The sequence below is a fragment of the Solanum pennellii genome, chromosome 9 (genome assembly GCF_001406875.1).
Source record: "Solanum pennellii chromosome 9, SPENNV200".
Classification (NCBI taxonomy): Eukaryota; Viridiplantae; Streptophyta; class Magnoliopsida; order Solanales; family Solanaceae; genus Solanum; species Solanum pennellii.
Window position 1 is genome coordinate 77,632,983 of NC_028645.1, and position 22,460 is coordinate 77,655,442.

Here is a 22,460-nt window from a genome sequence, read left to right on the forward strand (position 1 = left end):
TATAGAAAAAATATTACTCTTTATACATCAATCGTAATTTTATCATTGATTTGATTTGAGTTTTGAATTTTAGCTTACCAACCTCCAATTTATTTTTATTATATGATATAAAGAGGTCTTTATAGTCTATTTTAGGAAAGACGCACATTACCTTTTCTTTTTCTCCATTATTTACACATGAGTATGTATTCTTTGTATATATTAAGGGAAAATGGACAAATACCTCCTCAATCTATGTCCGAAATCCCAGAGATACACTTATACTATACTAAGGTTCTATTACCCCTGAACTTATTTTATAAATAATTTTCTATCCATTTTCGACCTACGTGGCACTAGCTTGTAAAAAAAGTCAATCAGCATTGGGCCCACAAGATAGTGCCACGTAGGCCGAAAAGGGGTAGAAAATTATTAATAAAATAAGTTCAGGGGGTAACAGAACCTTAGTATAGTATAAGTGTGTCTCTGAGATTTTGGACATGGGTTGAGGGGTACTTGTGCATTATCCCTGTATATTAATTATATATGCACGACGTAAAATAGTCTCTCCTCTCTTGCATTTTTCCCTCTATGACATGCATACTCGTAAATATGAACGACCTCAATGTGGTCGATCTTTACTCATGTTCAATCTCACATCAATGCATATACATAATATAATATTAATAGAATAGGAGATGATGGTGCAACTCATTTCAATCGAATACCGTACATGCCGTATATTCACCTCATTCATCACTGAATTCAATAAAGAAATATGAACGCAAACAACATTCAAGTCAACAACTTGTTAGCTCCATATGCTTTGACATTTTAGGATTATAATAAATCATTTTACAATATTCAACTTTCTCTCTTGTAACATCATTACACCGATATTATAAAAATGACAATCACATACGGGTACAAGACCCCCATATTTACCATCATCCACAATCACCTATGCATTGCTATAATATTCTGGGCTTTTGTGGCGACTATTGTCGCCGCTAAAAGTATATTTTTTTTGTATGAATTCTAGTTGGCAACATTTAAATGGAAGAATTAGTTCCACGTAATTTACCACATCAATAAAAATTTGAGATGTTAACTCTTGAGGACATTTAGTATCTCTTAAAATAAGACAAAGTCATTTTTAATCTCAAAATATAACTAACGATATAAGTGATCTAATATAGTACTTTAGTTTAGATCCAAAAATCACCCTCAAAATTAAATTCAAACCTACAATAGCAAAAGGGTTGTGAATAATTACATTAGTATTTACTTTATAGCGGATAAGGAAACAGTCCATCTTCACTCTCTTCTCCATTGCATAAATATGGCAGCTGCAACCTGCTGCTTCTCTGCCGGTACCGGCACCGGCAATTCACTCTCCTTTCTAACATCTCACCGCCCCTCAACCTCCCTAAGACCACCTCCTTCTTTGTTTATTCCTAAAGCTGTACATCAAAAGTCATCATCTTCTCCTCATCATCCCCCTTCACAGGTAAATTGCATCTCTCGTTTTCTCTATTTCCAGTTAACCATTGTCTTTATTACTTATTTCATTTCAATTTCGACTGCTCCCAATCTCAGGTCTTTTTATTGCGTTTCTGATACTTCACTTTTTTGAAAAAGCACACATGTTGGTTTGTGAATTTGACATTACTCCTTTTGCTCTTTCCATTGAGTATGCAAGACTGCAATTCGTAGGAATTACTAATATTATAAGTCTCGAGGTTAGTGCAAAAAATGACAAATGAAGATAAGTTCATGATTTTGGGTTTCATATGAGTGCTTGTGTAGATAATTAGAAAAATTGGAATTCACAATATTTTATCAGTAACTTGAATGAAAAAAGATATAGCAGGTAAATAGATACCCAATTGCTGTTGTTTGATGATTAATACAGCTTAAATTGCTCTTATGAGTTCGTGTTTTCTAATACTTGTGGCAGTGCGGCTTGTCACATTACTTTGTTCTAATTTAGGGAAAAGGTATTTTTTTTTGTTCCTGAGTTAAGATTTTATCTAACAAGCAAATTATGGATTCAGAAAGCAGGTGGTAAACAGAACTTCATATGGAGATCAAAAGACGAAAGACATTTAGCAAATAATGATGGAAGAAGCAGTAAAAATGAAACGGGACGATCTAAATCAACTGCATTTAAATTTTCTGGTCTGCAGAGGAAAGGATCAGGAAAGGGCGCTCCATTTGAGTCAAAGGAGCCGCAGGTACGGTGACCGTCGTAATACTTCTTCTGTTTGTGTTGTCTTGGTGTCATTTTTTTCTTTCTCATTCATGATAGTTGTTAAGAAGAAATAGCAGGGTGACAGGGGAAGGGTGGGAGTTGAGAACCTGAAAAGCCTCTTTATTCTTCTTATGCTTTGGTTCTTCCATAGTTTTGATCACACAGCTTTGTTTTGGATCTGCACATATGAGTCATTAATTTGCCTGGTTGGATGCCATATGCATTTTCTTCTACTTTTTTTGTTTGTGCGCCCTTAACTGTATTTTTCTGTGCTAGAAAACAGCAGCGATATTTTTGAGATTGATTTTTTCTAGTCATAGGGATGTTCTCATGGAAAAGATCAAAGTTCACTTGGACATTGATACATCTACGTTCTTTCAGTTTTGCTTCCATTCACTTGTTTTTTAATCCTTAACAGTTGTATCATCGAATTATATTATTTTGGTGCTGGTAAGTTCTTTCCACTTTATCATGTCCCAAAAGGAAGTCACACAGTGTCTTCAGTTGTTCTATACCACTTTATCTTAGTTGATTTCTTTCCAGGTAGAAACTGGTTTCATTGAAGATGCACCTTTTCTCAATGCAGTTGTGAAGGTAAATACGTGGTTAAATGACATTATTTTTGTTGTGCTCATTTCCTTTTGAGGCCTCTTCTTTGTAGCTCAATATTTCTTTTCCACTTCACTAATTGTTTTACTGAAATTTATCTGTTTCCCCCCTTTCTACGATTATTATCTGTGGAGAATTGAACCTGTAACTCCTACCAAATATATCCTTTAGCTCCTAGTTTCCTACCCACATTCTATACTCCTTGCTACTGAACCTCTAGCAAGCTGTTGAGCCCAGCTCATCCTCGCTCAGTGATCTCTTCATTGCTGTGTTTAGGAGTTGAGACTGCATTCCTGTTATCTGATGCCCAAGTCATAAATGGTTATGTACGCATAGAGAACAACATAATCTGATCTAAATATTGTATGCTAGTCTAAAAAAGAACTGTTGGTGGCTCCTATTTTGTATGTTTCGGTAGCTCTTGCAATCTTTGTAAGTTCAATATTTTGGCATTAAGGTCTAAAAGCCAGCACTAACTTCTCAAATATTTTAAAAAGTTAACTATTCTATAGTTCTATGTACTGTGAAATATCAGAGATAACTCCATTGAGTTAATGAACATATTGGAAGCATAGAGGAAATTGATCATAACTCACTTAAAATACTTCTATTTAATCTGTCAATGATTGCCAATTTAATGAAGGGAGTGAAGGACAGGCAGGATGTATTGACATTATTGAAGACATAAAATGTAGATTATGATTCCTTTAGATCTACTGCTCTATCCTTCTTTTCACCTTAAACACTTGTAAATGCTTGAGGTTCTCAACATGTGTTTCTTCACCTTGCTTGCATCGAGGTTTTGTTTGCTTTGGTCTAAAATATAAATACTTTTCTATGATTTCTTCGATTAAATATGAAGCTATTTCTTAGAGTCAAAAGAATTGATGTCCATATCATTATATTTGCATTAGATATGTTTAGGCTCTATCATTTATTATTGTTTAGGCCATGTTTTATTCTATTGAATAGCTTCCTAACATGATTTCTGTGAAATGATATTGAAGAAAAAATGTTTGGGGCTTAAAAGAGAGAATTAAAAAAGGACATGAACAAGGAGTTACGGATAGATCATGTGAGGGGGGTGGGCTGGTCAATTTTATTAAAAACAGAAACTCATAGTAGAGTGGGTCAGGGCTGATATAGGGGAGGCCAATTCCAAAGCTCACCTAGACCAGTTCCATTCCTATAAATAGTTGGTCTGTACATAGCAAAAGAATTTTTTGGGGAGTCTACAGTCCTAATGTTAGGGTTGTCCATGGGATGGGACCTCACTCAACCTGCCTAATCCATCCCAAAAAATAAGGGCCTGAACATTCTGTTTAGCCCTATGGGGACTGGGTTTGGACAAAAATTAGATACTGCCAAAAAATATGATTTTGGTCTTGAACAAAACCAATAACCTTCAGCTAGTGCATGACTGGCCCTTCTGGCCGTTATTTTGATATAAGCCATATGATTGATTTATTCATTTGAAAGTAATTTGCATTTTGATATTTTATTTAGATTGAGAATAAATTGTGAAGTCTTGGGCGGTACATTAAAGATATATGGTCTTGTGCTTCCCTAGAACAGATCTTTTTACAACTAAATGGTTTAGTTCTTCCAATTGGAAGATTATGTAAATGTATCATGTGAAACTAACTACTGACTTCTATATACTTCTGCTGTTATGTTGCGTAGAGTTCCTAGACCTCCATAAACAATTAATGTCAAATTTTTTTGGCATCAGAAGGTATATCAACAATATGAATAGTTATTTTTTGATGAGAAGGGAAACCCGCAGCCTCTACCTTTTGGGTGCGCAGGGTAAAACCCCGCTCCTAAGCAATAGCTCGTAAACCACATATGAATAGTTATATCACATATATTGGCACGTGCAGTTGGATTTTGATAATTTTACAAAGCAATGGACTCACTTTTTCCTTCTCCATCATGTTATCTCTAGGTTTTCTGTACACACACTGCTCCAGATTATTCCCTCCCGTGGCAGAAACAAAGGCAATTTGCAAGTACTGGAAGGCATGCAATTCCAGCTTCTCTCAACTTTAGTACTTCCTTTAAAAGTTGTGAGAAAAAAAGTAAAATTTCTTGTAAAGAGTAGTTTTCGATTGGGCCTAAATGCTTCGATTCCCATTATATTGCCAACTTATACATAGAAGACAGAATTTTCTGTGGGATTGGTGCATACAAACATTGTGCCTATTGAAAAATCTACATATAAAGATTAACTCATTGACTTGTTATAACAAATTATCTCAAGAAAATTTCACTCCCCATACCATTTTATATGGTAAGTGTTTGATTATACGAAGAGTTTAAGATATTAGTTTGATTTAATTGTTATGTTAGTGGTAGTAGAAGAAAATATAGGCTGACTGGTTGAAAGTAAGTTTCATAAGGAAAAAACCACATCAAAATTGTAACATATATAATCAAATGATTTTAAGTTCCTGAAAGTTGTGATACTAGTATAAAATAGTATTGTAAGTGTAATAATGTCAAACATTTTAGGATGTCCCAAGATGGAAATGGTGTCATCTAAAAATTTGGGTGGAGGGAATATTGACTATTGCAGCATCAACTAAAATTTTTCTTAGCATATTGCATATATTATAATAGGATGACCGTTGAAACGAATTTCAGTTGAAATAATTTACATAATCGTTACCTTCTCAAAAAAAAAAAAATCTTTTACATATGCCTGTAGAAAAAGTATATTTTGGTTATGCTATATCATATTTGTAGTTATAAGGGGTTGAAAATATTTCTGTATAGACGAGGTTTTTGGTGTCACTTATACAAATAAAGTTAATTTTTGTACTTATGAGGAGAGCATTCATGTGCAATTCCTGCTATTTGTAAAAAATTGGAACAGTTCCGAGATATCAATTAGTTTAAAAGATTGGGTGCTCTTTGTAAGTAATATTTTGTAAAGAAATATGTTATTGAATGATGATCTCTGCTTTTTGAATACAGTTTGTATGTTGAAATTATCTCCTTCATATTAATAAAATGTATTGGATGTATATTAATTAGAGTTATGTTGATACATCTGACAATGCATGTGTTCTCCTGTGGTAAATTAAGAATCTCAAGTACGTTTCTTCAAGAAATTATTAACTATTAGAAATATTAACCATGGGTCTTGAGATTTAGTTGGTTCCCGTTAATTACTTCTGAAGAATTGCTGGTTTGTACAATTATTCACTGTTATGTGTGTATCTGTTACATCTTTTTGAAGAGGGAGTGGGACTGTCCACAATTCTGACTGTTGTTTTCTTTGTACAGTGCTTTCATGATTGGTGACGGGAAACTCCTGACGAATGCTCATTGTGTTGAACATGGTACCCAGGTAAAGTCTCGCCTTTGCTATGTAGACAATATTCCCATTAACTGGCTTCTATGTGCCTGTTTCTGTCTCCTCCTTTCTTCGTTAAATGGAAGAAAAGCTGAAGTTTTCTCAATCTGCTTTTATTAGAATAACAATTTTTTATCATAATGGAAACTTATTCTCTAGAAAACTTTTTTCTTAATTATATAATACAACGCCCTTAAACTAAAGCAAATGGTGTCATGAGAATTGATTATTAGGACTGCTAAATCATAATATTTTTCCTTTCTGATTACCAAGAAATCCTGAAGGGCTAATGGCACAAGGTTTGGAATTCAGTGAATGACAGGCCAATCCTCTATCCTTCTCCAATTATATGCTAGACTTTCTTTTGTGGTAGGGTCATCATATGTGCTTTCCCCACTAGAAGGGGGAACTTTTTTGGTCATTCTCAAATACCAGGCTTCCGTTATTCTGTTTTGTTATGTGAACGGTTCTTTTTCTAGGTCGAGAGCATGTCTATGTTATCCAGAACCATGGTCTTCTGATCAAGGCTTACTTTTAGATTGGTACTGGATTTTGGGGAAAATGTTTGGCATTCACTTTTATTCGTCTTTTTGTAAAAAGTGAATATGTGAAGGATAACTTACTTTTTTTGGTTATATTTCTACAAATAAGTTGTTATAGAAGAGAAAAAGATTGGAAGATGTGGAAGAGAAGAAGTAATTTGCAATCTGTCTTATTTACTCTTTCGGCTTTGCATGGTGCCTTCCACAAAATATGAGATTGGACTTCTTTTCTAGGTTTTTGAACTTTATTGTAGTTTTTCATCCTAGGCAACGTTTTTTTTTGGTCAAAAGCTGCTGTTAAGGATATCTAAATGCATGGAAACAGTATGTGGCAAAAATGAAAATTTAGGTGCACTTTTTCTCTCTAATTACATGATAGGGGTGTTGGGACTACTCATTCAACAGGAACTAGACATAAAAAGAAAGTTGAGGCATTTAACTAAGTCTAGAGAAATGTAAGATGGCTTTAAAGAAACTTAAACAGGTCACATTTGGGTTATCTAAACCAGAAAAATATATCCCACCTAATCCACATCACCACGTGAAAATCCATCGTTTTGGATAATTTGGACAAATCGTCATCCATTTTCGAGCCCTACTTTTATTATTCAGTGTTCTCTACTTGCTAGTCATAAGTGGAGGAGACCTCTTGCAAGTTTTGAAATTTTTTCTTGCCCACACTTTATTAATTTCTTTAGTATATGTAAATTTAAAAATGCACTTTTAGCTGAAGTATCTTTTTGGTGGCAGGTTAAAGTGAAGAGAAGGGGAGATGACACTAAATATGTTGCCAAGGTAAGCTTTTCATGTTAACTTGTGAATGCCTATATTACCTGGTAATCTTCTTCTTTTTTAATTGGTAGAAGTATGAAAGATGCAAACTTGGTGTGGTAGATAAAAAAAAAATACTCAGCTCAACCGTTTGCTGATCTAAAACCTAGACATTCTGTTTGGGGTCTGGTAAGAGGAAATGTGACCCAACCCAATTAACTCGATTAGGGGTGTTCGTGGTTCGGTTTGGATCGGATATTGATTAAATCAAAACCAAACCAATTTAGTCGGTTTTTTAAATTTCTAAAACCAAACCAAACGAAAAAAATAACCATCGGTTTTGGTTATTGTCGGTTTGGTTCAGTTTTTCTGGTTTATTCGGTTTGAAAGTAATAATTTTTTTGAGGACGTACGTATCTCGATAGACACAAATACCAAGTACATGAACGATTTACAGAAAAACTAATGTCGGTTCAGTCAAGCAATTAAGCAATATTAGAGTTATCATTACAAGAACAAAGTGATTTATTTAAGATAAAGTGTGACTATTTTATGTGAAGTACAGTAAGTGAAGACTAAAATGGATTTTGATGGACTTGGATTTGAGATTGTTATACCTTGGCTAAAGTGTTAGGCTTGAAAAAATGGTAAAGTTAAAGCCTTAAGTTAATTAAATTTAACAAAATATTTTTAATTTATTTATGAATAATATATAAATAATTATAAAATTTATATATCTAATTTATCGGTTCGGTTTGGTTATTTTTGCGGTTGTTTTAGTAAAACCAAAACCAAACCAAATATTATCGGTTTTCAAAATTTAAAAATCAAACCTAACCAAACTAAACCAGATATCGATTTTTTTTTAATCGGTTTGGTTCGGATTGCAGTTTGGTTTGGTTGTTAACCATAACCATGAACAGCCCTAAACCCGATTACCATGGGCTCATTGGGTTAGTTTAGTTAGTTGATAATGAACATTTCCCGTCTGTTGGAACATCAATTTGGAGCTCCCAGCTAATTTCTTCAAAATTGCATTTGGCATTATATTTTATTTATAAGATGGAATTTTATGTTTATGGAAAGTAACATGTTGCTAAAGAATAAAAACTTTCTATTTTCTCTTAAATTTGTGGAGCTTCAATTGAGCTCTTTGATCAAAAGAATCAATTTTTATCAATGCCTAGATGAAGTGGCGTAGTTCCAGATTCTGTATAGTTACAATGTGAGAAAATAAAGCATAGAATTTTTATCTTTAATTAACCATACTGGATGTGAAAATAGGTACCAAACGGACTTTCTTTACTCTTTTCAATGTGGTTTAGTCACAAGCTAAAATTAGTTGTTTATTATTTGAGTGTAAACACGATGCTGTGGTGAAGTTGTCTGCGTTAAGACTGTGCCTCAGCTTTAGGTGCTAACTACTGCTTAGAAGTTTATGTTTCAACTAGGTCTTGTGCTATATTTTTTTAAAAAAAGAACTACAGTCTTCTCGTTATCAGTGTGCCCATTCCTTATCCTCTGCATATTCAAAAATCCTCCTCTGGGAGCTCCTGAATGTTTTTTCTATTTCGAACAATTGTAGATTAATTAAATAGGTCCCTCCTAGTTATCAAAAATAAATAAATTCAATAGGTTATTTCTTTTGTAAGTATAACAATAAATTGAATTTGCTAATTGTTAGATTATATGGAACAAAAAGTTGGTATGAATATTTCATAACAAGACTCTTTAATGATGTTGAGAATTGTAAAGATATGGCACACCTGGACCAACTCAACCCCCAAAACTAGCTTATGAAGAAGGATTGCCCAAGTTCATATGAGTAAACCACCAGTCCATTCCCAATCAATGTGAGACTTTGACCCATTCTAACACCCCCTTCATGCCCAGGCCCAACTGGAGCTTGGACCGAGAGCCTAGTCGAGAATGAACCTAACTCTGGTACCATATAAAAATATGACACCTGATCCTGACTCAACCCCAAAAGCTAGCTCATGAGGGGAGGATTTCCCAAGTCCATATAAGTAGACCACTGCCCAAGTCCATATAAGTAGACCACCAGTCCATTTCCCAATCAATGTGGCACTTTGACCCTCTCTAACAAGAATCACTAGGTGAGTCTAGGCAGATAATTGGAAAATTAGTTTCTATAGATGAAAAGTTGGATCTAACTTTATATAATGTAATCAGTTTTTGGTTCCAGGAGTAATCTTTAACAAGATTTCTTTTATGTTGTTGAAAACCGGAAGCTAAGTGAGAGATGACCACATAAGCCAGATCCACCGAGAAGATTAGTGTTGTTAGATGAAAGTCGTGTCAGAAGTGCTAAAATGTCGTTGAGTTTTAGTGCTTGATTTTGACATCTATTGATGCAGGTTCTAGCTAGAGGAGTGGAGTGTGACATAGCCTTGCTATCTGTGGAAAGCAAGGACTTCTGGAAAGGAGCTGAACCCCTCTGCTTTGGACACTTGCCTCATCTGCAGGTTTGTCTCACATTCATCTGTACAGATCAGTTCTGGTGCCAAGCATGTATTTTTCAAGATATTCTTTCTCGTTTATGTTAATTTGTTACATGCAACGTTTACCAATCAAACTTAATTTTGGAGAAATATATAATGGATTTGCCAATGTCCTATAATCAGATTGAGATTTTTCCTAATATGAATGATTCTGTGTCTTATTATGCCAGCAGTTTTATATTATGTTAGGCTTCAATTGAAGATTTAGTAGTTGACACTTAGTTTTTCCTTGAATACAATTATTTGGTAACAAGTAAGAATAGTAAATCTACATGAAATTTTGCAAATATTTGCTCGGAGAACTTGCTAAATTTTTAGGAATAGTTTCTGGCTCATAACGAGTGTAAAAACCACTTAGTGCCATAGTTGTGCGTGTGTATATATGCCACTTAGTGCCATAGTTGTGTGTGTGTATAAATTTTATTTAAGTTTGCTGAACTACTATCTTCTTCTTAAATTGCTGTATTTAATTGAATCTTAGTTGAATTCTTGACTTCTTTTTTAGTACCCAAACTTAAATCTGTCCTGTTCTGTTTCAATCTATAGAGGTGTCATTCTTAAGCTGGAAGTTACTTCTGACTTGCAGGATGCTGTAACTGTTGTAGGTTATCCACTTGGAGGAGATACCATTTCTGTGACAAAAGGGGTGGTATCAAGAGTAGAGGTTTGTGTTTGTATTGTTTGGTTTTCAGTTTAGTGTTGCATAAATTTATCTGTAAAACAAGGCAGTGACTGAACCTTTTTATCTTCATTGAAAGTTTGTGTTGCTCTACTCACTAGTGCTGGTCAGTTGTCATTTCTGGGTAAACCATCTCGAAAGCATGTTATGATTGCTATTTCTCTTACCTCATCAATTTTGAAGAGTAATGGTCAGCTAGAGTTTGAAGAACTGTGAAATCTTTACTCTGGACTCTGGAGCCTCCATAGATAGTACACGGTTTTCACAAAATTTATTGTATGGTATAGAAGCAATTAGCTTGAACATATACTTAAAGCAGTTCGTTGACCATAGATGAGGTTCCTCAGCAGTAACTAAAATGAGCAAAATCTTTTTATATCATTACATAGTCAACGGGCAAAATGAGATTTCATCAATGGCCTTCATCAATTTAGCTTGTTGATGGAAGCTAGGCACGCAGGCAAATTCATTCTTCTTTGTGATAAGTACTTTTTGTTCCATTTTATTTTTCTTTTATGTTTTATTGTTTTGTTTCTTATATTGCCCACTTTCTTATAAGTGCTAGCAGCTTCCTTGGAGTTGGTTCTGAGTTGATATGTATATATATAGAGGAAATTGTTTGAAAATAAGACAATCTTCCCTTTGACTGTTCTCGTAAATGTTGAATGCTTAACTCATATATTGGTGTTCATCATTAGGTCACATCATATGCTCATGGATCATCTGAGCTTCTGGGCATTCAAATAGATGCAGCAATAAATCCTGGTAAGTATGGACATTGATGATATGGCTAGTCCTATAAAGCACTAATCATGCCCCATTAATTTGCTCCTATTAATATAACTTGTTTATACCTTGTAAAAAAAATTAAGGAAAAAGAAATTCTTACTTGTTTAATAACTTCTTGCATGTGCTTGTACGAGGATTACGGGGCTCTGCTTTCTTGCTTTACTGTAGTTTCTGCTACTAATAGCAACTGTTTTAGGTAATAGTGGGGGCCCTGCATTCAATGATGATGGAGAGTGCATCGGAGTGGCATTTCAGGTAGTTTCTTATCAGAATTTGATAATGCTCTTGTCATGTTAATAAAATTCTGGCTTCTTTTTGGATTTTACCATTTGGTCTGTAAAATATAATGTCTTTATCAAAATTCGAGTGCATCTTTTGCTTTTCAAGTTTCAAATTGTTTGTCTACTTAATTGCCTTAGTTCGTCATTCTACGCTACTGTTATAATCATTGGTTGTGAAAGGCAATTTTTTAAGCTAGCTCGAAATCTTGCGCTCATCGTTAATACTCTTTTTTTTACTTCTTGGAATATTTTCGTGAGACATGTTCGACTTTAGAAGTTCAAATTTTTCTTTTGCATTCCCTGCTGAAAAAGATTGTTATCATCGTGCTGCTTCTTCACAAACTGCTGTGTCTTCTTCTCTGGATTCTATGTTTTATATCAGGTTCTTTTGCAAGTTTGTGCTTTCTTTAGGGTATATGTTTTCACATCGACGAGTCCTTTAGGTTTACAGGTCAGATGACGTTGAGAATATTGGTTATGTTATCCCAGCTATGGTAGTGTCTCATTTTCTGGAAGACTACGAAAGGAACGGGAAGTACAGTGGTGAGTCTCTCTCCTTTTTTGGAAAAATGTATTCTATGTTGGAAAATTACCTAAATGTCTAGGATTCTGCAAACATTTTTCCAATTGCTTTTTCAATTTGGTATGAATTTTGATTTTCCAAAATGACACCTATTGACCACTGGGTGAGTAACAGGGAAAGAACTTTCAAGTCAAACCGCTTGGGTTTGAATCCTGTGGTTAGTCTTTTACATGCGCCAACCTAAATATCTGAAATTCTATTGAAGTTTGGAAAGAACACTGACCTATTCAGAACCTGCAAATGAAGACTTCAATTAAGGTTTTTAACTTACTTTTTGTTAAGAGTGTCCGACATTGAGGAAATGGGTTATTGTATCCTTAAGGTTTTGAGCAATCGTTGCCTATGAGTTAGCCTTTTGGGTTGAATTAGGCCCAAAGTCTATTTTCTTTACATTGTATCAAAGCCAGACCTACCCATATTCTTGGTTTACTCAATTGTTGGGCGTGTTAAATTGTTTACGCTCCCAATGTCTAGCTGTAGGCATGGGGGGAGGGGTATTAAAGTGTCCTACATTGAGAGAATGTGATGTTGTCTGCCTTTCAGAGGGTAGGTTGCAAATGAGGGACCTAAGCATTTCATTTCTGAGCCATGGACGTTTATCTTGATGCTTCTTGGTTCTGCAATATAAGCAAGGGTGGCTTTATGAGGGATTTTTGCTAAAGAATTTCAAAAGTCGGTTTTCCATGTGCCCCTTTCTATACAACACTATCACAATTAGTCCAAGAAAAGTGTTTTCATCTTTACTAAGATGTTTATTTCTTAAATATTTATAATAAAAATGATTTTGGTTCATGATTCCTTTTCAAGTATTTCAGTTCTGACCATGGATGGACGTTTATCTAGACTAGAAGCAAGCTCTGATGCTTCTTGGTTCTACAAGATAAGCAAGGGTGGGTTTATGAGGGTTCTTTTGCTAAAAGATTTAAAAAGTCGGTACTCCATGTGCCCTTTCTATACAACATATCACATTTAGAGCAAGCAAAGAGTTTTATGTTTTACTAAGACGTTTTATTTCTTAGATATTTATAATCATAAATGATTTTGATTCATAATTCCTTTCTATGTAGTTTCTTAGTATTTAACTTTTCATCTTTAAAGATAGAAGAGTTGTGTCTGAATGCACACCGATAATAAATGATTTGACCCTTTTTCTCCAAATGCCTTCGTTATTTTCGATAAGATAAAGGGCCTCAACTGAGATTCAATTTCTGAGAGAGAAGGGGTGGGAGGGCAGGAGGCGAGCTGGGCCATTATTTTTCCTCAATGCCTTATTACAAAAGATGACTTCGTTTATTATGATTTATGTTTGCTGCTCTTAAATCTTAATTATTAAGCACAAAGGTAAATCTTTCTACTATGTAGTGGTTTGTGACCCTTCAAAACAATAAAGAAACTAGTGCTACTTTATTCTTGCTTGTTCTTATGGTTCCTGCCAATTGCATGGCTGTAATAATTATGTCAAACATAGGCTGAAGTTTTAACCTGTAACTTTCAAACTTTTAATTGGTAAATTGTTTTACTAGTTATTAATTTGTTTGATTTTTTTATAGTTGACTGCAAACCATCTATTCATTTTCTTAAAAAAATTAAAAAACCATACACAATTCATTTATGTGGTGCCTATTTTTGTTCTTCATTATTTTGGAGTATATTCATTTATAAACGACATTATTGCATAGTGAATTTGGCATTTAGTTGTTTTTGGAAGTCTAAAGATTATCTGCCAGCCAAATATCTAGTTAACGAAAAAAAGAAAAAGAATAAAAGAAAGAATCATCACTTGAGCCAATTTTACAGAATTGCCATAATAACCCCCTCGCCCCCGCAAAGCTTCTTTTGTTTCTTCTTTCTTTTGCAAAAGCTGCAGCACAGTACAATTGTTTATCTAATTTGTTAGTCTCTTCCTTATGCGTTAAAGAACTACCAGAGCATCATATGATTTGGAAGCTTATTTGCTTGTAGGTTTTCAATAGCTTATCTAACAGTATTGTGATTTCAGGTTTTCCTTGCCTTGGGGTATTGTTGCAAAAATTGGAGAATCCAGCACTACGTGCCTGCTTAAGAGTTCCTTCGAATGAGGTCTGGATTTGTACCTAGATATATAAAGAAGTCCACATTAGTTGCATAAGCTTTTTATAACATATATCTTTCTTTCTGGAGTTCCTTATCCTTTTCTCGGTAATTTTCTTTTGTGGAGGTAGCAGAAGAGAGGGAGGGTGGGAGGGGCATATTTTTGAAGCAAACAAGACCATTTTCTTCTTTATTTAGCTGTTCGTTTGATCTTGTTTCCGAGTAGAACTCTATAATTCCTCAATCAACTTTGTTAGTACTAGAGTGGAAATGGTTTCTGCAGCAACATCAATTGTGTGAGAGTGGAGGAAGGATCCAGTGGTTAAGTTCCTACAAAGAGATAGAAAGGGGGTTGTCGTGGCTAGAATTCAGTAAATCTTTCCTTAAGGCCTTATATATGATAGAAAAAAGTGTATAATTGAATAAAACATTCATCTTCAGTTACACAGCCAGTAGCAAAGTAATTTAAAGAAAATAGAGTAAGTGTCATTAGGCTGTTAATTTGGGAAAATTTATTTCATGGTAGGGATTGAGCTGAGCAAATATAGCTCTTCTTGATGATGAATCCCCCGGGCTCCAGCCAACATCTTTCTACACATAACTGAGCTTTCTTGAATGGAAAGATTGGAAATATCCTGTTTGAGTATCGTCAATAATATCCTCTTCTGTGACGTCTCCAGATCTCTTGAAGGAATCGTTGTGTCTACTCCTTCAAATTGGTCAATCATGACAGTAGTTGATTTAATAACCTGTCAACTGAATCCATATCAGATTTTCTAATTTACGCCTCATCTGAAAGAAAACCTAGTATGCATTTTTCAACTGAAGATACCTTGGCTGATCATGTGTTTGAGAGTGTCAAATATAAATTCTGTTGATAAATTTGTGTGGAGAGGTTAATCACTAATCTCTAGACGCCCTTGTTTAATACATGATGTGTAATTGGTTTTGCAGGGCGTACTCGTACGGAAAATTGAGCCTACTTCTGATGTTAGCAATGTCGTGAAAGAGGTACCGTCCATATATTACTGTTCACGAGTCTTTTCTAACTTTCTAAATATTTTGCTTTATGTGTGATTCTGCTCTTAAAGACATTTCAGTGTACTATTTCATTCTGTTATTACTTATTAATGTCCTCAGAACTTATAACCATTAATGGATGGAAGGACCATGAGTAGAAATGATGTTTGAATGGGAAGGGAGAGATTGATGTGTACCTTAGAAACGTAAAATTGAGTTGTTTTTCATGAGAAGCTTGTTGAAAGTCATTGCTTAAAATAGAAGTCTTATCATTTTTGGCATAAAACTGTAGTATGATAGTTTCTAGGTTGTTTTACTGCTTCTCATTCATGTCTGCCAATTAACTTAATGTATTACTCCCTCCGTCCCATTTTATGTGTGGTAGTTTGACTCAACATTGAGTTTAAGAAAGAAATTTTGACTTTTAAAACTTGTGTTCCAAAATACAAAATGAATGATAGAAATTTCTGTGGCTGAAAATCATTTCATTAAGGGTAAAATAGACATATTGATGGAATTTTACTTTTGGTGTTTATGGACAAAGAGGAACAAAAAATGTTTTGATGAAATTTCAACTTCTAGAGATCTTTTGCGAGGCAGATGTCTAGTTAGCCTTTTTAGTTGGTCCAAACTTACCCCTGGAAATAATTTAAAACTCTTTTTGGATTTTGTTAGCTCTATAGCTAAGAAAGAGGCTACAAACCTTTCTTTTTTGTGAGCTTAACTGATCTATTCTTGTAAAGCTTGCATTTTCTTGATGCATTGAAATGAATCTACTTAATAAAAAAAAATAAAAGATTAAAGGTAAAACAGACATTTTATAGTTAAACTGTTAATATATAAATGTGTCATTCTATTCTTTTTGGGACTGATTAACAAAGAAAGTAAATCACATAAATTAGGACAGAGGGAGTAACCCTTAAGTGCTTGTACTGATTTTCTTACCGTAATTGGATTTTCTGTTTTCTTGGAGGAAGGATAAAACATTTGCCATAATTGTTTTTTTTATTGCCTAATAGAAAATATTATTTTTTCATATTTGGCTAATCCTTTTCTTGAAGAAAAAGGTTTAGCAATAAGTAAATTAATGATCCTTCCTTCTCCCTTTACAACATCCACAGTATAGTCCTTGAGAAAGTTATGGATTAGGGCTCCAGTCGTACCATTTGTATTATGTCATTCAACATTGATAAACATGCGCTTGGATGTAATTTCTGCTATTCATAAGTAAGCTCTCATTTAAAAGTGAAGATGGATTTCACGAGAATGTTGTATATAAATATCCTTTTGGAGTTTGATGGTGCACTATAGATGTGTTTCTACAACTCATAAGTGATCTCATGGGAAAACGAAGATCACGCTATGAGAACGCGAAATTAGACAGGAGTATCCTTTCTGAGTTGGGGGATCATGTTACAAATGGATATAGGTATTGTCCCAGGACCAGCTTAATAACTTATAGATGAAGAGTATAGTGTATGTTTGACCATTTTAGTTAGTACTTAGTCCTACCTACTTCACATCTGTGTGTACCTGTCTCTTTGGAAGGTTTCGTTTTTCTATTATCATTAGGACGGTATTTTGGTATTGTCACATAGTTTAACAATACCTTGTTCATCTTTTCAGGGCGACGTGATTGTTAGCTTTGATGGTGTTCGTGTCGGGTGTGAAGGGACAGTGCCATTTCGATCAAGTGAACGCATTGCGTTTCGCTATCTCATCAGTCAAAAGTAAAACTTAATTACTTCTTAGATTTGTATTTAAGCACAATTCTATGTTGACAAAAATTATTCACTTCATTTCAGTTTGAATGGCTAACTTTGGAACTGCTTGTTAAGTGGTAATACCAATTTGTAAGACACTGCCTTGATGTTGCTCTGCTTTTTGCATCATTTGATTTTTCCTTGGCTAGTGGGATCATTGTCATTGTCTATACAATCAGGGTTAAATTGGAACATCCTTGCTCTTATTCTATTTCTCGGTGACCTTGAGCTGTATATTGGTCAATGCACATAATCCACTGAATCCTTAGCATAATTTGAGTTTCCTCATGCTCCTTGCCCATACCTCTTGGTGAAGTTTGCTCCTATTCCTGTTTATATGTTAACAAGGGCCTTGTACTCTTCAGGTTCACTGGTGATGTAGCTGAACTTGGTATTATTAGAGCTGGGGAATTCCTGAAAGTTCAAGCAGTTTTGAAGCCACGTGTGCATTTGGTATGTCACTGGACACTTAGTTTCTTCATTGGCGTCATCACGTAAATCACTGTATGATTGATTTAAATCTGTTGCTATCATCTATAGGTTCCTTATCACATAGAAGGCGGTCAACCTTCATACCTAATAGTTGCTGGCTTGGTGTTTACACCTCTATCCGAACCCTTAATAGAGTAAGTTTTACTAGATATCCTTACATTTTCTTAATGATGGGGAAAGCATTCCGATATCACTCAAATATATTCTGGTCTACCAATTCTCATCCCTTAAAGCAATTGTTTGTTCTTTGTTTTGTCAGGGAAGAATGTGAAGATACCATAGGGGTGAGTGTAACAAATGGGTGCTGCTCACAAGATTAACAAGCATTCCCCTTTTGATTTAATTTAACTGGTTTCTTTGAATTCTTCAGCTAAAACTATTGATAAAGGCTCGATACTCTTTTGCAAAGTTTGAAGGGGAACAGATTGTCATACTATCACAGGTATATTCAGATAAAATTTCAGCTTTTGACAATCAATCTGCAGCTACTCTGTCAAGTAAAGAAAAACAGAAGTGAATCTGCCACCTACTATTTTGCATATATGACTTGAAACTTTGGTCACACCCAGCCCTGAGCCAGAGAATAAAACATTAGGTAAAAATATGATGTCATGGCAGTGAAAAAATGGGTAAATAGGCTTAAGCCTAGTTCACTAGCTTTCCCAATGCCACCTCCTTTATGATGCTGACAGGTTAAATCTAAGTAAGAAATGATATGTTGTTGATCGTTAATTTTACTTGCAGGTCTTGGCAAATGAAGTGAATATTGGGTATGAGGATTTAAGCAATGAGCAGGCAAGTTAACTTTTCCACTTCAATTTTATAATCCTAATCGAGTTCCATCAATAAGAATAATTGGCGTGAACATCAAAATATCATTTTCATATATCTTGAATGAAATCTCAAAAACAATTTCTTGGCAGGTCTTAAAGTTGAATGGGACTCGAATTAAGAACATTCACCATTTAGCTCATCTAGTGGATTGTAAGTGTTGGAATAGATAATCATTTGAGCTTTGTTTCTCTAACTCAGTCATTAAAATGCTCATATTTTGTATATTCACGCAGCTTGCAAGGATAAATATCTAGTGTTTGAATTTGAAGACAACTTTCTGGTTGCTCTAGAAAGGGAGGCAGCCTCGTCTGCGTCATCTAGTATTCTTATAGACTATGGCATTCCGGCTGAAAGATCATCGGATCTCTTGGAGCCATATGTTGATTCTATTGGACCATATGAAGCAACTGATCAACATGAGTTTGGTGATAGTCCAGTTTCTAATTCAGAATTTGGATATGATGGGCTTCTTTGGGCTTGATCATGACATGTGAAGTTCAATTCAAGCTTCTCATTTGGACCATTGTTCCTTCATACTTCACAGGAAAAAGAACACAGATGATCAGGCAAGATTGACCATGCGGAATCTGTATGGCAGGTGTTCTAGTTTGCTGTCTCCTTTGTCAAAGCTGTTGCAAGATTGTCCTTGAGCGTGGATAATGTTCTATACAAATGAAGTGAACGACAAAAATGTCCCCAGGTACACATTTTTTTTCACGTGTAAGAAGGATGTTAGAGAAATTGACTTGATGTAATCCATAGGATGTGTAATCCATTTTATGTAAAACATCATTCCAAGGAGGAAAGAAACTGTTAGAAACATTAGTTTCACATTTTTAAGGTCTACTTAGTTTATTTGACTGGACTTGGTTGGTAGAATTAGGGTCTTTTCACGTTCTTATCTTAAAAAGTAAGGGACTACTCTTCTAATTGTGGTAGAATCAAAGCAAGGTTTGAACCTTTTGGTGAGCTTTAAGTATCTAGTTTCATATCTTTAAGTATGATTAAGGTTAAGGGAAGGTACGCTCGTTGGAGTCTGACTATTCTGAGGATTCATGCCTCGTATAAGGCCTCATTCGGGGGGAAGCACTCCCTATCGAATTTTCCAATAGTCAATATTGTTTTTTCAACAAGCCATTCATATGGTTTTCAGTTTAAGTTGTGGAACATGCTCAACCTGTTTTGGACAGTTTTCATGTGTGGACAATCCAATCGGAAGGGGTTGCTCAGTGAATTTGGATTAGTCGGGTTCTGATACAGATATCGAACTAACAATCACGTATCGTTGAACAACCTCATGGTTAAGAAATAACTTCCATCACTTGTAGATGAAGAATTTTCCAATACATATACTCTCTCTATTCATATGTTGACCTGATACGATATTAGTGAAATTCCTTTTTGGTGATTTCACTAATTAAGAACCAAGACTCACGATCTACTAAGGTTTATATTGATTCAAAGTCAATTGTGTCTGGCAAGAAACTTGACTATACAACACACATGCGTTAAACATATACTTCTTGGAGAAATTTTGATTAGAGGTGTATTTTACTTGGGTAAATATGAAGCATGGTATGTATATAACCAAAGAAAAGAGTTGACATATATATTGACTCTTAAGCAAAATAAGTCTATTATGTAAATTGTAAAGAGATAATAAATTTTTACCCTCACATTACATAGAAAATAGATCTCATATTTTAATTTAACTAACCAACATTAACATCCCTTCATGTCTAAGACTAAAAACTTTCACTCAACAAAAGCAACAAATAATTATTCAGAGAGCAGAGAGTTGATATGAGTGGCTATGTTTTGAGCATCAAATGCAATCCCATAAAGTCCTCTTCTTGATAGCCCCACACAATAGAGTCCATTCTTCCCCTTCCAATGTTGTGGAAATTCTGGCTTTGGTAATCCATCTTCATTCAATAGATAATCATCTCCCTATGAAACAAACATATATAGTCAAGTTCAAATACTGGCTCTACCTCTGAACTTTATGTGATGTGATGTTTATTCATTGAAACAAAAATCGTCTACAACTTTATTGTTGTATCGAAAAAGTTCATTTTTATTATAAATTTTAAGACTACACAAATATAGTGAGTAAAATTTCGTGATCATATGTGTAATTATCTGACTGAAATTTAGTTCATCTGAACTTATTGTCATTTTCTTCAAAAACAAAACTAGAAAACAGAGGAAAAAGACACAACAAAGAAAACAATTTATTATTATTATCATTAGAATATAAAACAAAATAAGTTACTTACCTGAAGCCACTTGTGAGTAGTTCTCTTAAAACCAGTAGCAAAAACAATACCATCAAATTGATGAATTTTACCATTTTCCAACACAACATCATTTCCTCTTATGCTTCTCATTGCAGGTAACACCTGTCACCATCATATTTTTTTTTAATCATGAACAAGAGTAAGTGATACAGATCAAATATCGAGAGTCAAACAGTTTATGTTACCTGAATTTCACCGGACTTGATCTTTCGATAAGTCCCCACATCAAAAACAGGATACTTCCCATACTTAACTTTACAAGCAAATGGTCCTTCTTCTGGCCTTTTCACACCATAATACTTGCTTATATCTCCATACATCAACTTGCTTAACATCACCATTATAGTGTCAACCACTCCAAGTGCAACTTTGTACTTCAACAACATCAGCCCCAAATATCCCATTTCTCTTGATATCAAGTGCATCTGTAGACGCATTTGAGTTCTAAATTTTAGGACAGAAGAATGATATAACGAAAAAATATATAAAACAAAATTAATTGATTCTGTTACCGGGCTTCGAACAATGATTGAAGTATTAGCACCATTATTAGCAAGATCAAGTGCAATTTCCATGCCTGAATTTCCACAACCAACAACTAGGACATTTTTACCCTTAAACTTTTCACCATTCTTGTATTGAGTAGAATGAATTGCTTCTCCAGTGAAACTTGTCAATCCAGGAACATCAGGGATAAAAGGGTAACTAGCTTCACCAGTAGCTACAACAAGAAACTTACAAAAATACTCTTCCATTTCACCAGAATTACCATTTCTAACCTTAACATTCCATTTTTCAGCAAATTCATCAAATTTAGCAAATTCAACATTTCTATTGTAAAAAGGGGTGATGTTAAAATGAGTAACATAGTCATCCAAGTATTGAATGAATTGTTTTTTTGGTACATAAGTTGGTGAAGAAGAAGGGAAAGGAAACAAAGGAAGTTGACAAAATTGTTTAGCCAAATGAAGATGAACTCTATCATAAGAATATTTTTTCCACATAGGAGAGTAACAATCTTCTTTTTCAAGAATGAGATTTGGTATACATAATTTATTTAGACATGCAGATGTAGCAAGACCACCAGGCCCACCACCAACAATGATAACCATAGGTTGTTCTACATGATTATCAAATGTTGCCATGACTAAAATTGAGAAAGAAAATTTGTTGGTGTTGAGAGAAAAAAAAGATGAGGGATATGTGTGTATATATATACATGGAAGTATACTAAAGGACAGTTTTAGAGTCATTAGAATTTATTATTATTTTTTGACTATTTATGTGTTAATTTATGGTGACTTGTTAATTTTTCTTTTCCTTTTTTTTAAATTTTGGTTTGATTTGGTAGAAAATCTAATTTTTTTTACTATTTTAGTGTTAATTTATGGTGACTTATTTATTTTTCTTTTCCTATTTTTTTTTAAATTTTGGTTTGATTTGGTAGATTGTGTTAATGTTGACTTATAAATCAAAAATAAAAAGTCAAACTTAAATGATTTTTAATTAAAAAAATAAAAAGTAAGGAGAAATCTACTTTTGGTTTCTGACTTATTTTAAGTCATTTTTGACTTATTTTAAGTCATTTTTTTTACTTTGGCAAACACTTCG

General features: G+C 34.2%; 2 protein-coding genes across 2 annotated transcripts; one reads left to right on the top strand and one right to left on the bottom strand.

The window, feature by feature from the left end:
- The first annotated feature begins 1,249 nt into the window (after positions 1-1,249).
- Positions 1,250-19,409, top strand: LOC107031381 (protease Do-like 2, chloroplastic). Its single transcript, XM_015232727.2, has 21 exons — positions 1,250-1,489; positions 2,037-2,216; positions 2,777-2,827; positions 4,791-4,864; positions 6,134-6,197; positions 7,496-7,540; positions 9,895-10,002; positions 10,625-10,702; positions 11,416-11,482; positions 11,703-11,761; positions 12,231-12,330; positions 14,370-14,449; positions 15,395-15,451; positions 17,087-17,190; positions 17,589-17,676; positions 17,764-17,849; positions 17,975-17,999; positions 18,086-18,157; positions 18,460-18,510; positions 18,639-18,699; positions 18,783-19,409. The coding sequence occupies exons 1-21, from the start codon at positions 1,322-1,324 to the stop codon at positions 19,028-19,030; spliced, it is 1,866 nt and encodes a 621-aa protein (XP_015088213.1). The 5' UTR covers positions 1,250-1,321; the 3' UTR covers positions 19,031-19,409.
- Positions 19,410-20,161: 752 nt separating this feature from the next.
- Positions 20,162-22,040, bottom strand: LOC107030591 (probable indole-3-pyruvate monooxygenase YUCCA10). The gene is made up of 4 exons (XM_015231857.2): positions 21,362-22,040; positions 21,035-21,274; positions 20,829-20,951; positions 20,162-20,499 (listed from the first exon to the last, which is right to left on the bottom strand). Exons 1-4 carry the CDS (start codon positions 21,992-21,994, stop codon positions 20,329-20,331), a joined length of 1,167 nt encoding a protein of 388 aa, XP_015087343.1. The 5' UTR covers positions 21,995-22,040; the 3' UTR covers positions 20,162-20,328.
- Positions 22,041-22,460: the final 420 nt, after the last annotated feature.

Excerpts from the sequence above, each read along its gene's own strand:
- LOC107030591 (XM_015231857.2), bottom strand. The coding sequence starts at position 21,994 with ATGGCAACATTTGATAATCATGTAGAACAACCTATGGTTATCATTGTT. Across the intron at positions 21,275-21,361 it reads CAATCATTGTTCGAAGCCCG|ATGCACTTGATATCAAGAGA; the intron begins GTAACAGAATCA and ends ATGCGTCTACAG. Across the intron at positions 20,952-21,034 it reads TCAAGTCCGGTGAAATTCAG|GTGTTACCTGCAATGAGAAG; the intron begins GTAACATAAACT and ends TGATGGTGACAG.
- LOC107031381 (XM_015232727.2), top strand. The coding sequence starts at position 1,322 with ATGGCAGCTGCAACCTGCTGCTTCTCTGCCGGTACCGGCACCGGCAAT. Across the intron at positions 6,198-7,495 it reads GTGTTGAACATGGTACCCAG|GTTAAAGTGAAGAGAAGGGG; the intron begins GTAAAGTCTCGC and ends TTTTGGTGGCAG. Across the intron at positions 17,850-17,974 it reads CTATCCGAACCCTTAATAGA|GGAAGAATGTGAAGATACCA; the intron begins GTAAGTTTTACT and ends TTGTTTTGTCAG.